The sequence below is a fragment of the Lissotriton helveticus genome, chromosome 10 (genome assembly GCF_964261635.1).
Source record: "Lissotriton helveticus chromosome 10, aLisHel1.1, whole genome shotgun sequence".
Taxonomy (NCBI): domain Eukaryota; kingdom Metazoa; phylum Chordata; class Amphibia; order Caudata; family Salamandridae; genus Lissotriton; species Lissotriton helveticus.
This window is the reverse complement of record NC_136071.1, coordinates 736,549,903-736,562,453: the sequence shown is the minus strand read 5'-3', so window position 1 is coordinate 736,562,453 and position 12,551 is coordinate 736,549,903. Positions and strand designations below refer to the sequence as shown.

General features: G+C 44.9%; 1 protein-coding gene across 4 annotated transcripts in view; it reads right to left on the bottom strand.

Moving 5' to 3' along the window:
* Positions 1 to 12,551, bottom strand: part of WDR37 (WD repeat domain 37) — a 537,887-nt gene that overhangs the window by 316,240 nt on the left and 209,096 nt on the right. For all 4 annotated transcript variants that reach the window (XM_078663303.1, XM_078663304.1, XM_078663302.1 and 1 more), the window contains one exon: positions 8,864 to 8,908. In XM_078663303.1, coding sequence (XP_078519429.1) covers positions 8,864 to 8,908 — 45 coding nt within the window. The remainder of the gene's footprint in view (positions 1 to 8,863; positions 8,909 to 12,551) is intronic.

The following is a 12,551-nucleotide window of genomic DNA, read 5'->3' as shown; positions in this document are numbered from 1 at the left end:
CCAAGGGGGAAGAGCAACTTCATATCAGGAATGGTATTAAGTTCACTGGCCTCCTATAAATCCATGTATGAACTTGATGTCCTCATAATGTAGGGGTAAATTATCCCAATCCACACCACCAGCATACCCACTTGACTGGTGTGATTGAATTCCAGACAGGTAGGAACTGTGAGAGACGTCCCTCGACAGGAGGGGGATGATCAGGGGCAGGGGGAGCTCAGGGAAGTCATTATTTGGTGGTAGGGGAGTTGTAATTATTGTTGCTGCGCCCTCTTCCCTTACCAATGTTGCCTGTGTAGCCTCTGCAAAAGTATCCTTTGGAGGACGTTTGAGTGGGGATCTTATAGGAAGAAGAGGGATGTAGAAGGAGCAGCGAAAATAACCTCTAGGGGAAGGGAATTATAAGGCCCCCATGGACTTAGCAGTGTCTGTATCTTTTTTCATCTTTTCTAAAGATGTGTCAACTGATGGCCCAAAAAGATGCTCTTGATCAAAGGACTGATTAAGAATAGCAGATTGCACCTCGTTTGAATCCGGAGACCCGGAGAAAGCGTGCCTGCGCAACAAAACACTAGTGTTAATGGCACGAGATGTGGTATCAGCCGCATCGAGTGCAGATTTAATTGAGGTGTTTGTGATCAAGTTGCCCACTTGTATAAGGTTGTTGGCTTTTTCTTAGTACTGGTCAGGAAGGTGTTGCACAAGCTTTTCAAGCTCATCATGGTGCGCCCTGTCGTACCTGGCCAATAAAGCTTGAGCATTGGCAATCTGCCAATGATTCGCAGCCTGTGAAGCAATACATTTACCAGATGCGTCTATTAGTCTGGACTTCTTATCAGGAGGGGTGGGGGGGTGTCGCCTGTACTCTGCGAATTTGCCCTATTGCGTGCATTAGACACCACAAGAGAATCTAAAGGGACTTGACCTTTAATGTAAAATGGGTCATTGGGAGCTGCCGAATACTTGGTCTACCCTGGTGTTGAGAATCCTGGCCCAAGTTTTTTTTAAACACTTCTGGGGCATGTTTCAGCATGCCCTTTAGCATTGGCAGGGTGTGCGTGGATTTTTGCGAGGGTGCAAAGGTTTCAAGTAAAAAATCTTATTTTAAGGGATCAGAATGTAATTGTACCCCTTGGTATTGGCCAGCCCAATTGATTAGTTGCGCAAACCCAATATGGTCATCAGGTGGTGATGGCCTAGATGGACAGAGGTCCGGGTCATTATGTGGGTCTGGATCTGTGTTGTAGTCATCCCAAGGGTCTACCTCGTATGGGATGGTATAATCATCATCATCCCTATATGGATTTATATTCCCACTCCCATCGGTATCCTCATCATCTGGTGTTTGAGGTGAAAAAGTATGTTGTGGGGATTGTGGTGGAGAAATTGAAAGATTTGGATCAGCTGGAGGAGGAGAAGGAGGTGCAGAGGTGTTAGTACTCCTCTCCTTTCATTTCAAAGGTATTTCAGGTTGCTCTGAAGTGTGCAGTTTTCTCTTTTTTGGAGGCTTTCGACAACTCTGCCAGTCTCTGGATCAATAAAAAGTGTTTTTTGTTTTGGATCCGAAAAATCAGGTACAGACTGTCTTTTTTCGGTGCTGAAAAATTTGGGGAAGAATGTTTTGTGGACCAAGTCTCTGAGGTTTTGTTGTAGGAGTTTGTGGCACAGACTTTCCGGCTCCGAGGCCGTTTTTGGCTCCAAAGATTTTTTCGGTTCCGACTGTTTGTCCTTGGTATGTTTCGATACTGAGGGTTTCGGCGTCGGGTGGTCTTCAGTGCCAACGAAGAAGGGCGTGGCACATCGTTGGTCTTGTGCTTCGGTGCCATAGGTGAGTTTTCGGCACCCGAGTGGGGCTGGCTCGAGCCAGAGCCAGAAGGCTTGTCTTTAGATTTCATAGCCGGGCCTGAGGACAGGGTGTCTGAGACATGTTGCCGGTGAGGACCCGAGAGTGAGGGTACTACCAGAGCCTTAGGTTTGCGTTTTGGGAGAGGGGTTTCGGTACTCACGAACCTCTGAGCCGGGGTGATTGTCTCCTCTTCAACGTGGGAGTCGTCAGCCTCGGAGACGGAGATGTCTTCTTCATCACCTTGTTGCTCTGGATGGACATTGGGATCTGCTCCGAAGATGTCCGGAATTGAGCTTCTTCTGCAAGACATTTTGTGACGTCAAGCCCGATGGTCACATATGGTTTTCTTCGACCTGAACCATGCACAGGCCTTGGAGTTTTTGTCCCCGAACTCCGGGGAGAAGCAGAGATTACAAAAGTCTGTGTGTGGGAACTTAGCACCACACCCGGGCATTTTTTAAAGTGAGTCCTTTCCACTGACTGCAGGCGTGGTCGGCGCAGTAGGCCCACGGCCCATGCCGAAGATCGAGGTAGAGGAACTTGTTTTTAAAGGTGCATATCGAGAGGGAAACGCGATCGAGACAATACCGTAGAGTGGAGAGGAATGACACGTCGAAGAGGGGTTCAAAACCGATGCCGACCCAGAGCACAGCAAATCACATCCGAACCCGATGGCGGAAAAAAACAATTGGGAGATGGAGTCGATGCCCATGTGCACTATCTTCCTAAGGAGGAGTCCCTTACTTCATGAATACTAGGACTTCTTCCAAGACAAAAACAAAGTGCAAACATCTGAGCCCAACACCAGATGACGATCTATGCATAAGTATACGATCTACAGCTCATATGCCTCGAACATAAAGCTCCACAGTTTTAGTAGGGGCACTATGCAGTAAAATCTACAATTTTGCCACCATTCCTAGGGTAGGGTGAGCCCTAAAGATTTGGTGATGGTAAAAATAAGGCTTTCTTGGCACACAACAAAAGTACTGGCTTAGTTCCTTATAGCCTCATTAGAACATTTGATTTAACAAATGAATGTAAAAAATGACCTACAAAATTCGCCATTTTGAATGTTCTCGGGAGCAGAAACTTGCAATCCACAAAACAATTTGCCTGCTTGGATAAGGCGTCCCTTGACACACTTTACAAAGAAAGGTTTCCACCACATGCTCTACACCACAAATGATATGAACAGTGCAGACTCCAGTACCTACCTTTTAATGTAAGGACAGTCGTACAATTGCCCGCACAAAAGTCAAGTGCCTTAATCAGGTCTGTGTTGAGATTTTGTGATGCCGACAACCCGATAGCAGCACCATATTTTAAATAACAGAACAAGCATTTACAATGAAATAGGTCTCGCAGCATTAAAGTTTGAGTTATTGGCATTGTGTATGACAATGCGTTGCATACATTTTTTAGCAAACTTTGAATTGGTGAGCAGTGAGAGTGTGTGCAAGAGTATGCTGTTGCTCACAGCGGTTATTATTCACACAGCTCTGATGATGCACCTCACGCACGGGGCTGACGCAGTTAATATTCACACAGCTCTGATGATGCACCTCAGCCACTGGCTCACAGCTGTTATTATTCACACAGCTCTGATGATGCACCTCAGCACGGGGCTGACAGTTATTATTCACACAGCTCTGATGATGCACCTCAGCACGGGGCTGCCGGCAGTTATTATTCACACAGCTCTGATGCTGCACCTCAGGCAGGGGCTCACAGCTGTTATTATTCACACAGCTCTGACACTGGGCTGACGCAGTTATTAGCCGACTTCGTACGCCGACGACACTCAGTTGGTGCTAGCAGTGCATAAAAATGGGATCGAAGTGGCAGCCAACTTTCAGACGGGCATGAGAGCCATCAGTCACTGGATGGACAGTAATTGTCTAAAACTAAACACCGATAAGACCGAGGTAATGGTGTTTGGAGACCTAAAACCATCCTGGTCCCCAATGTGGTGGCCACCTGAAATGGGTAATCCACCCACCCCAGTTTCAAAGGTCAGAAACCTAGGAGTGTTGTTTGACAACAAACTAAGTTTCACCAATCATGCCAATGCAGTAGTCTCCTCTTCCTTTTTCACGCTACGAAAAGTGAAAAAGTTGCTACCTTACCTTCCCCTGTCGGCAGGGAAAACCCTTATGTCCTCCTTGGTTTTATCCAAGGTGGACTACTGTAACGGGCTTCTGCTGAATGCTCAGGAGCAGGTCTTTAAAAAGCTACAAATGGTGCAGAATGCCGCTGCACGAATTTTGACCAAAACTCCCAAGTTCGCACCCATCTCCTCCATCGTTTACCAACTACATTGGCTCCCAGTAAAAAAGAGAACCAAATTCAAGGCTTTATGTATTATATACAAAGCACTGAATAGCCAAGGACCCGACTTTTTTAGGGAATCACTGCAGGTCTATGTCCCTAAGAGAGCGTTAAGATCTGCCTCATCCGCATCCCTATGCATTCAACGGGTGAGAACAGTTACATGGGGAGACAGACGCTTCTTGGTGGCCGCCTCGAAGCTCTGGAATACCTTGCCCCACCATATAAAAAGCAGCTCTTCACTGATGATTTTTAGAAAGCAAGTGAAGACCTGGCTATTCATTCAATAATGCACAGGAGGTGCCTCTCTGTCTGCGTAGCGCCGAGACACCATTCGTGGTATTTGTTTGCGCTTTATAAGTTTAGAAAATAAATAAATAAATAAATATTATTCACACAGCTCTGATGATGCACCTCAGGCACGGGCTCACAGCTGTTATTATTCATACAGCTCTGATTATGCACCTCAGGCACAGGGCTCACAGCTGTTACTATTCACACAGCTCTGATGATGCACCTCAGGCACGGGCTCACAGCTGTTATTATTCACACAGCTCTGACACTGGGCGGACGCAGTTATTATTCACACAGCTCTGATGATGCACCTCAGGCACGGGCTCACAGCTGTTATTATTCATACAGCTCTGATGATGCACCTCAGGCCCGGGGCTCACAGCTGTTATTATTCACACAGCTTTGATGATACACCTCAGGCACGGGCTCACAGCTGTTATTGTTCACACAGCTCTGATGATGCACCTCACGGCGCACTGTCCCTTTGTACAGAGTTGAAATACACCTCTCCTGCTCTACTAACAAAGGGCCCCAAATGACTCGTATGTCACCGCTCTCGGCATCTTGTTGAGTTTATCAATCATGGATATATCGGCCTGCCACTCCACATATGCATGTTACGAGCAGTCACTCCACGCTGATCTCCGTCGCATTCTGCGAGGGGCAGCAGTGCACACTGTTTCAGTAAGTGCGAAATGGAAGGATGCTGTTTGAAAGTGCGTGTAATGAATGTATTATTTGGTACATGCCTGCGTTCTGTCGAATCAGCCGTAAAGTGTCACGTTGTGCGGGGGGAGGGGAGGCTGCGCGCAGCTGTGCTACTATTGAGGCTTGCATAAAGAAGATGGGGCCACTGGGAAATACTGGGGGGAGGAGGGGGCTGTGTGCGTTTGTTGCACCGGTTAGGGATGCTGCTGTAAACACGTGTACAATATTGCCCTGTGGTGTAGCGTTTTTGCAGTAATAAAGAAAGACACTTGACAATAACGTGGCTGTTGAAAACTTGAGACATGGCTGCTGGGTTTATTTTTTCACTCTCCTGCCATGCTCATTTTCATTGTTGTCATGAGAGTGGTGTGCAGCAGTGTTATCATATATGCCGAAGTACTGTAGGATTATCATCCCATGTATGAAGAGAACTCTAGGCAGCTTTGGGGACTCGGTGGAGGTCTTTCATCAAAACGCCATCTTTTAATACAAACAGTTGATTGTTGGCGCTGCATTTCTTGGAATCCAGTGGCCTTAAGAGTAGCCACGAGAAAGACTGTTGAAATGTATAAGGCCGTAGATACCTGCGCATGCATGGCTTCTGCTTGACCAAGTCGGCCCTCGTTTACGACGAGCACTGGTGCTGTTTTTTGGAACTGTTGACTCCGCATGAATACGCGGTACACTTGGTTCTGCTTTTCTCAACACATCTCAAATCTGTATCTTTCTTAGTATGTTTTTCTGTATTTATTTAGCGCTAAATGTACACAGTCTGAGCATAAAACGGCAGTTCGAAATATTGGGGTTCCCGTAGACGAGTAACTTAGGCGGCTAACCCTACAACCAAGAAAAATTGTTTGAATTCTATTTTTATTAACCAAAGGAGCAGTTCAGTTCTGGGGAAGTCACGATCGGATCAGCGCCGCGCGCCTCTCTGCAGACTCCCCCTGCATTCCAAGAGGCGCGCGTCGCGATCCGGTCCTTCTGCCATGCTGTCGGCAGAAGTTCACGCGCGCAACGTTATTCTATGGGGCAATGCGGCACGCGCGGCCAGGTCTTGTCCCCACATTCCAGCTCATTGTGGGCTGAGACGACAGCTATAGTTCTCTGGAGAGAACAGGCTTCGCGCGTTACTAGCAGAGACCTAAAAACGATTATATGTACTGAAGAAATAAATTACAGTACTAGAATACTTGCCACACAATCCACCATCAGAATCGCTTATTTCAACAAAGAATAATGTAGTATTCACTGTATTGTGCCTCCCAGGCACCTGTAGTTAGAACTCCTGAGCTTGTTTGTTCCATGGCTTTGTAGTAGAATGTTTGCCTCTGGCAGTTGATAGCTTTGCCTGCCCCTTGTCGCTGTGCTTCTCCTAAGCTGAATAAACCTAGTCTACAAGCTATCCTGTTGTCCTGTCAACTTCATTACTACAAATTTGTTGGCGACGATGCTGCTTGGGAGAAGGTAAAAGAACCTGCCTTACCTCGTTTCTCCTCGTATTCCTGTGAAGAGTGCACTGTGGATCGAGTGTACACGAAGAGCAGCTGTTTCGACTCTCTAACGAAGACTATTGGCAAGATAAGTGATCCGCTTCTATTTTTCTGCGCGTATTTCATTAATTGAAGGCTCATAAATCAATTTAAATTCCTGACGAAGCTGTAACGTCATTTCCAGCGCGAGCGCCTGGTTGTCTGCGTGCCACACGCTACGTCACTGGTGTCAGCGCGAGGCTCTGTTCCTGTGCGCATCGCTTCGTTACCAACACAACCAGCTGACACGCGCTCCTCAAGCCACACGCTTCGTTGCCAACGCAACCACCTGACACGCGCTCCTCCAACCAGTCGCGTCTCCCAGACAACGATGCCTCATTGCGCGCTTCTGAGCCTGTTCGTGCTTTGCCCGAGTGAAAGCTTGCCCGTGTGAAGTATTTTGAGAGCGGTCTTTAGCCACATTCTGGCAACAAAAAAAAAAAACACCAAACATAAGGAAAAGAGTGATTAAATCTACGGAGACGTGGACATTGCATTGGGAACAGTATAATTTCACGTCGGTGCCATCTAGTGGCCAATAAAATTACTACATGGTCCTTTTTCAAAAGTGTGAAGGAAAATCCATAATTGTTTTGCATACTCAATTTCTTTTGCACAGCGACAGAGTTTGTAAAGGGGAAAATCTCGAATTTTTGCCAGTATGCAATCTGTTTCACCTCCTCCTCCTTTTCTCGAGACCCCAGGCAATCCTCCAATAATTTGGAGAAAATGGTTTGATGCCTTTGAGACTTATTTAGGGGCTATAGGCGCATCTAGATATCGCGCAGAAAGGAAGAAGTGTCTTCTACTGCATTCTTTGGGCTTCGAGGGAAGAGAAATCTTCAAACATTTACCTCCCTTAGTAAGAAACAACGCTGAAGAGGATGTAGATGAATATACAGAGACAAGATTAAGACTTGAGTTGCGTTTTGATGTCAAGCCAAGTCTTGTCGTAATAAGACACAAGTTCTTCAAAAGAGAACAACTACCTGGGGAGGATGTTGAGACGTATGTTTCTTGTCTAAGACAACTAAGTGCTGAATGCGAATTTGAGGGTTTTAGAGAGCAATTAATCAGAGATCAATATGTCTGTAAGTGCTCTGATAAGTCTATTCAGCAGAAACTTCTAACTTTGGGCAATCCTACACTTGAAGAGACTATTCGTATGGCCAAGAGTATAGAACTGTCAAAAAAAGAAGTAAAGGAACTTGAAAAGAAATGTGATGAGGGAGTTTCCATAGTCAGAACCAAGGAGAACAAGGACAGTAAAGTGGCTGTTAGTCAACGTTTTGATAGAAACAACGCTCCTGGTTCACAGCGTTTTGAGAGAAATGCTTTTTCTAGAAGTGACATTTGTTACAGATGTGGGAATCCTTCTCACAATAAAAATAACAAGTTTTGTCCTGCCAGGTTCAGATAACCTTTTGCTTCTGTCTTTCCTCTTCACTTCCAGTTGTGTTTTCTCTTTTCTTTTTCTACCCGTCTAATTTTCTGGTTTTTCTTTTCTTTTCTTTTCTTTCCTCTTCTTTTCTTTTCCTTTCTTCACCACTTCTCCAGTTACGAATGGTTCTTCTTTTGTTTTACAGAAAAGAGGATAATGTAGTATTCACTGTATTGTGCCTCCCAGGCACCTGTAGTTAGAACTCCTGAGCTTGTTTGTTCCATGGCTTTGTAGTAGAATGTTCGCCTCTGGCAGTTGATAGCTTTGCCTGCCCCTTGTCGCTGTGCTTCTCCTAAGCTGAATAAACCTAGTCTACAAGCTATCCTGTTGTCCTGTCAACTTCATTACTACAAATATGTTTCCAACTCAAAAAACCTAAAGTTATTTAACAAAGCGCCACAGGTGTAACCACCCAGCAGTAGACCCGTTGCAAAAGATAACTGGTCACCTTTCAGTTGCGGTGTTCAACTTGTAACGGAGGCAAAATAGTGAAATTATAATTTGGTCCTTCATTGCTTCATAACTCCAGTGGTCTCTATTACATTTCAAATGTAGCAACAACTGATGTTTATTTGTCGATCTGAAAGCGTTAAAGCAAAACGTGGGCAGATCTCAGCGCAAGCAGAATATTTTTTAAAGCTGTTGCCAATAACAATGTTGAATGAAAAGAAATCACATGACACATTCATTAATAACTTTGTTTCACAGTACCTGTGAGAGCAATCTGCTCCGTCGGATGAAACTTAATGGAATTTACTGCAAAATAAAAAAAGTACATAATTGTCTCAGTAAAGGCATGGCATATTAATAATGACATAATTCAACAGTCATCTTTATTCTTCTGTAATTTACACTGCATGTAACGAATTAATGATTAATTTGAACAAACATGGGTGTTTGATTAAATGAGGGAAACATTTAATGTCCTTGATGTAGTCAGTTACAACGTGGCACTCAGCAAATGTGTTGCTCAAGATAGAAAACAAAGACACACACCTTGAGTAAGCAGTTCAAAAAGAAGTCCCTATCTTAAAAAAGTAAATCTAAACATATTTAAATAGAGAACTGTGGGACTATGCATCTTTTTTCATTGTTTAATTTATTTACAAGATCATATTAAGAATTTACTTCTTGAAAATAAAGTCAACGGAAATATTGCACATTACCCGATTCATAAATAAGCAGTCACAAATAACAAAATGAATAGTGTGTAGCACATTTTGATCAGTTTTACCAACATGTGACTTCGACTAATAACCACCTACACTAAAACACAGTACATGGTCGACAATCCAGTGTCCCACCTATCATAAAATAGCATTAAAAACAAAGGTGGCAAAATAACCATTAACATGAAGCTCATTTTGCTCAGGTACAACATTATAAAGTGCAACATGTCTAGCATCTTATCCTAATCACATGGGGCTCTCTTAATCAACCTTATTAACATGGCCAAATTTCACGTCTCCCGTGTGGCCTTGCCAGGTCACCCTCATAGTGCCAACAGGACTTAGTAGGAACTCCAAACGGTCCAGAATATATCAAAAGAAACATTTTAAAGGAAGGAGGATACAAATAACCAGCATCTTACAACACATTTTCCTTAAGTTCTTTATTACTGAAGAAACAGTTACAATAGCCTAACACAATATAAAAAAGTGAAAGCTTGGGTTGAGGGTTGCAACATTCAGGAGGTAAGGACAAATAGAAAATAAACGTAGAGCTAATTTGACAGAGGTCTCACTATAACAGATGACTAGCCCATTCAGGAGGTAATAGGCAAGGGGTTGATGTGAGTGACTAAGAGAGAAGTATTTCTGATGAATGTGAAGAGCAGGAGGTTAATGGTGAAGACAACTTGTGGAAGATATTCAAAGGGGAGAGGCAGATTGTACATCATGTGTCCAGTTCAGGGATTTTTACCTACATCAGCTTGAGAATTGTATTAGCTGGAGCACAGGTTACAGATGGTTGACGCCTGGCAAGGACAGGCAACCACTTAAGGTTAAAGCCATGGCCAATATGTAGTTTTTTTTTAAGGGAGACCTCTATGTTGGTTAAGCAGCAAAGTGAGCTCAACCACCGAGCATGAAAGGTGGCATCTCTAGTATTCTTAACAGTGGTAGTTCTGGGCTCTGAACCGCATCTTTTTAGCCACAATTCCAGCTGTTGCAGTCAAAGCATCTCTTGAGGAGCCTAACAGAAGTTCACAGATGTTAGTGAGCAATCAAGAAAAGAAATTATGACACAGAAGTAGGACCCACAAGCACAGCAAGAAGAGGTCATTTGTCAATGTAATGTTCTTTTATAGTGCCATTGATCGAGAGCGAGCTAGAGCGAGAAAGCGAGAACATACACAGGTTCAGTTTTCTTTGTTCAAATGGAAGCACGGTTACTTGATATTAAAGGTGTCCCCCATATACTGTTTGGAGCAGTATCATTTAGTCAACTGTTCATCTTCAGTTCAATATACAGTTGTCCAGCAATTCATTTAGCTAAATTCTTGACTTTGGCTACTTGGAAGCCACGTAAAGCCAACTATTGTTTTAATTATTTTGGCTCAATATGGCCCTTGAGTCTTTTCAATGCTGAATAATTATGTCCTGAATTGCAAAGCAGTCCTGACCAACAGAGACAGACTAGCGACAAACTAGTCTTTGTTGTTTAAGGTGAAGTCTGGGAACATTCGTTTTTTAGAAGCTTCTCCATGAACGTTTTTAGATGCTTACCAGGCAATAATAATGAAAAGAGAACTTGTTAATATCTTTGGAACAGGAAAGGGAAAGAAGAAAGCATGCAGATGAAATTTAAAAGATTTGTGGCAACACGGTTTCTAGGAAGAACGAATAGCATATAGCCAGAGTGTAAAGCCAGGTCTGGTGGCTCAGTGGACTAATGCGTCCATTGCAGGGGCCTGTGTTCGACCTCATGGTCACCGGTTTAAATCCCGGCGGTTCCACTCAACCTTTCATCCATCTGAGGTCGATAAAATGAGTACCATTGATTTGGGTAACAATAAACAATTGATGTCATCGAGAAAGCTGTCCGCCATTCTCTCTAGACTCAACAGCCTCCAAAGCCGTGATTGCCAGAGGGAGATGGCCGGTGCCTCCTTCCTCTCCCATGCCGCAGCAAGAGGGAGTTTGTCCGCCCCGATACAAAGCCACATAATCTTCTTGTCCGCCCTAGTCTGATGTTCGAGGCTAGGATCACAGAGGCCCAGAAGGGTAGGGGCCATCGAAGTAGGAATGGGGTACCCCAGAAGGTCCTTAATTTGGGCAAGAATTTCTTCCCAGTATGGGCAAATGATGGGGCAGTCCCACCAGATGTGCTGAAAATCTCCGAGCAGCCCACAACCCCTCCAGCATTTGTCGGAAGTGTCAGGAAAGATCTGACGCAATTTGGCTGGATGAAGATACCAATCCATCATGGTTTTCATATGTGCTTCTCTTAGGTCTAGGGAGTGGTTAAACTTGGATATATCTGACCATAAGTGTGACAATTCTGCATCAGTAATATCCCGCTGGAGGACTCCCTCCCACATGGACATGTATCGGGGTCTGGGTGTAATCGCAGTGGCAAGTAGGAACCCATAAAGAAAGGTGATAGCCCCTTTCATGGAGGAGGTTTTGGTCAGAAAGGTTTCAAACTTTGTGAGGGGGCATGAGGCTGCGTCCCTCACTGGAGGAGACAATGCCCAGTGGAGTAGCTGAGCGTGGTGGTAGCGTTCCTGCTCCTGAACCCCGTAGTCCCTCTTACAGTTATCGAAAGTGAGTGGGTCAAAGCCGTGGAACAGGTTTGTGAGAGCTAGGCAATCCCCTTCCCGCCAGGTGTCAAAGGGCCTCTTAGATGCTGCCAGTGGAAAAGCAGGGTTGAAATGTAGAGGTGTAAAGGGAGAGAGAAATGTAGTCCACCTATCGTCCCTGGAGACAGAATCCCAAACCCTCAGGGTGGTGCGGGTGGGGGTACTGATGTAAGCATTTTTGGGCCTGTCACTCTCGGCCTTCCACACCAGGTCCCAGATAGTCCTCCCTGCAACTCACATGTAGCCAATGCTTTTCAGACTCCTGCTGCATCCTTTCTACCAGCACTCTAAGCTGCGCTGCCTTATAGTATAGATGCATATCGGGTAACCCCACCCCACCGTCTGTCTTAGTCTACGTAGCATGGCGAAGGAGAAGCGCACTCGTCCCCCCTGCCAGATAAAGCGTAGCATCATGGATTTCACTCGTCTGAAAAAGTCTCCGTCGAGTTCAATGGGCAGAGCCTGGAACAAATATAGAAGCTTGGGGAGAAGGGACATCTTGATCGCGTGGATCCTTCCTAGCCAAGATATGAACAGTGGTTTCCAGTGGTTCAGGTCGGCCTGAATCTTAGATAACAAGGGAGGGAAGTTGGC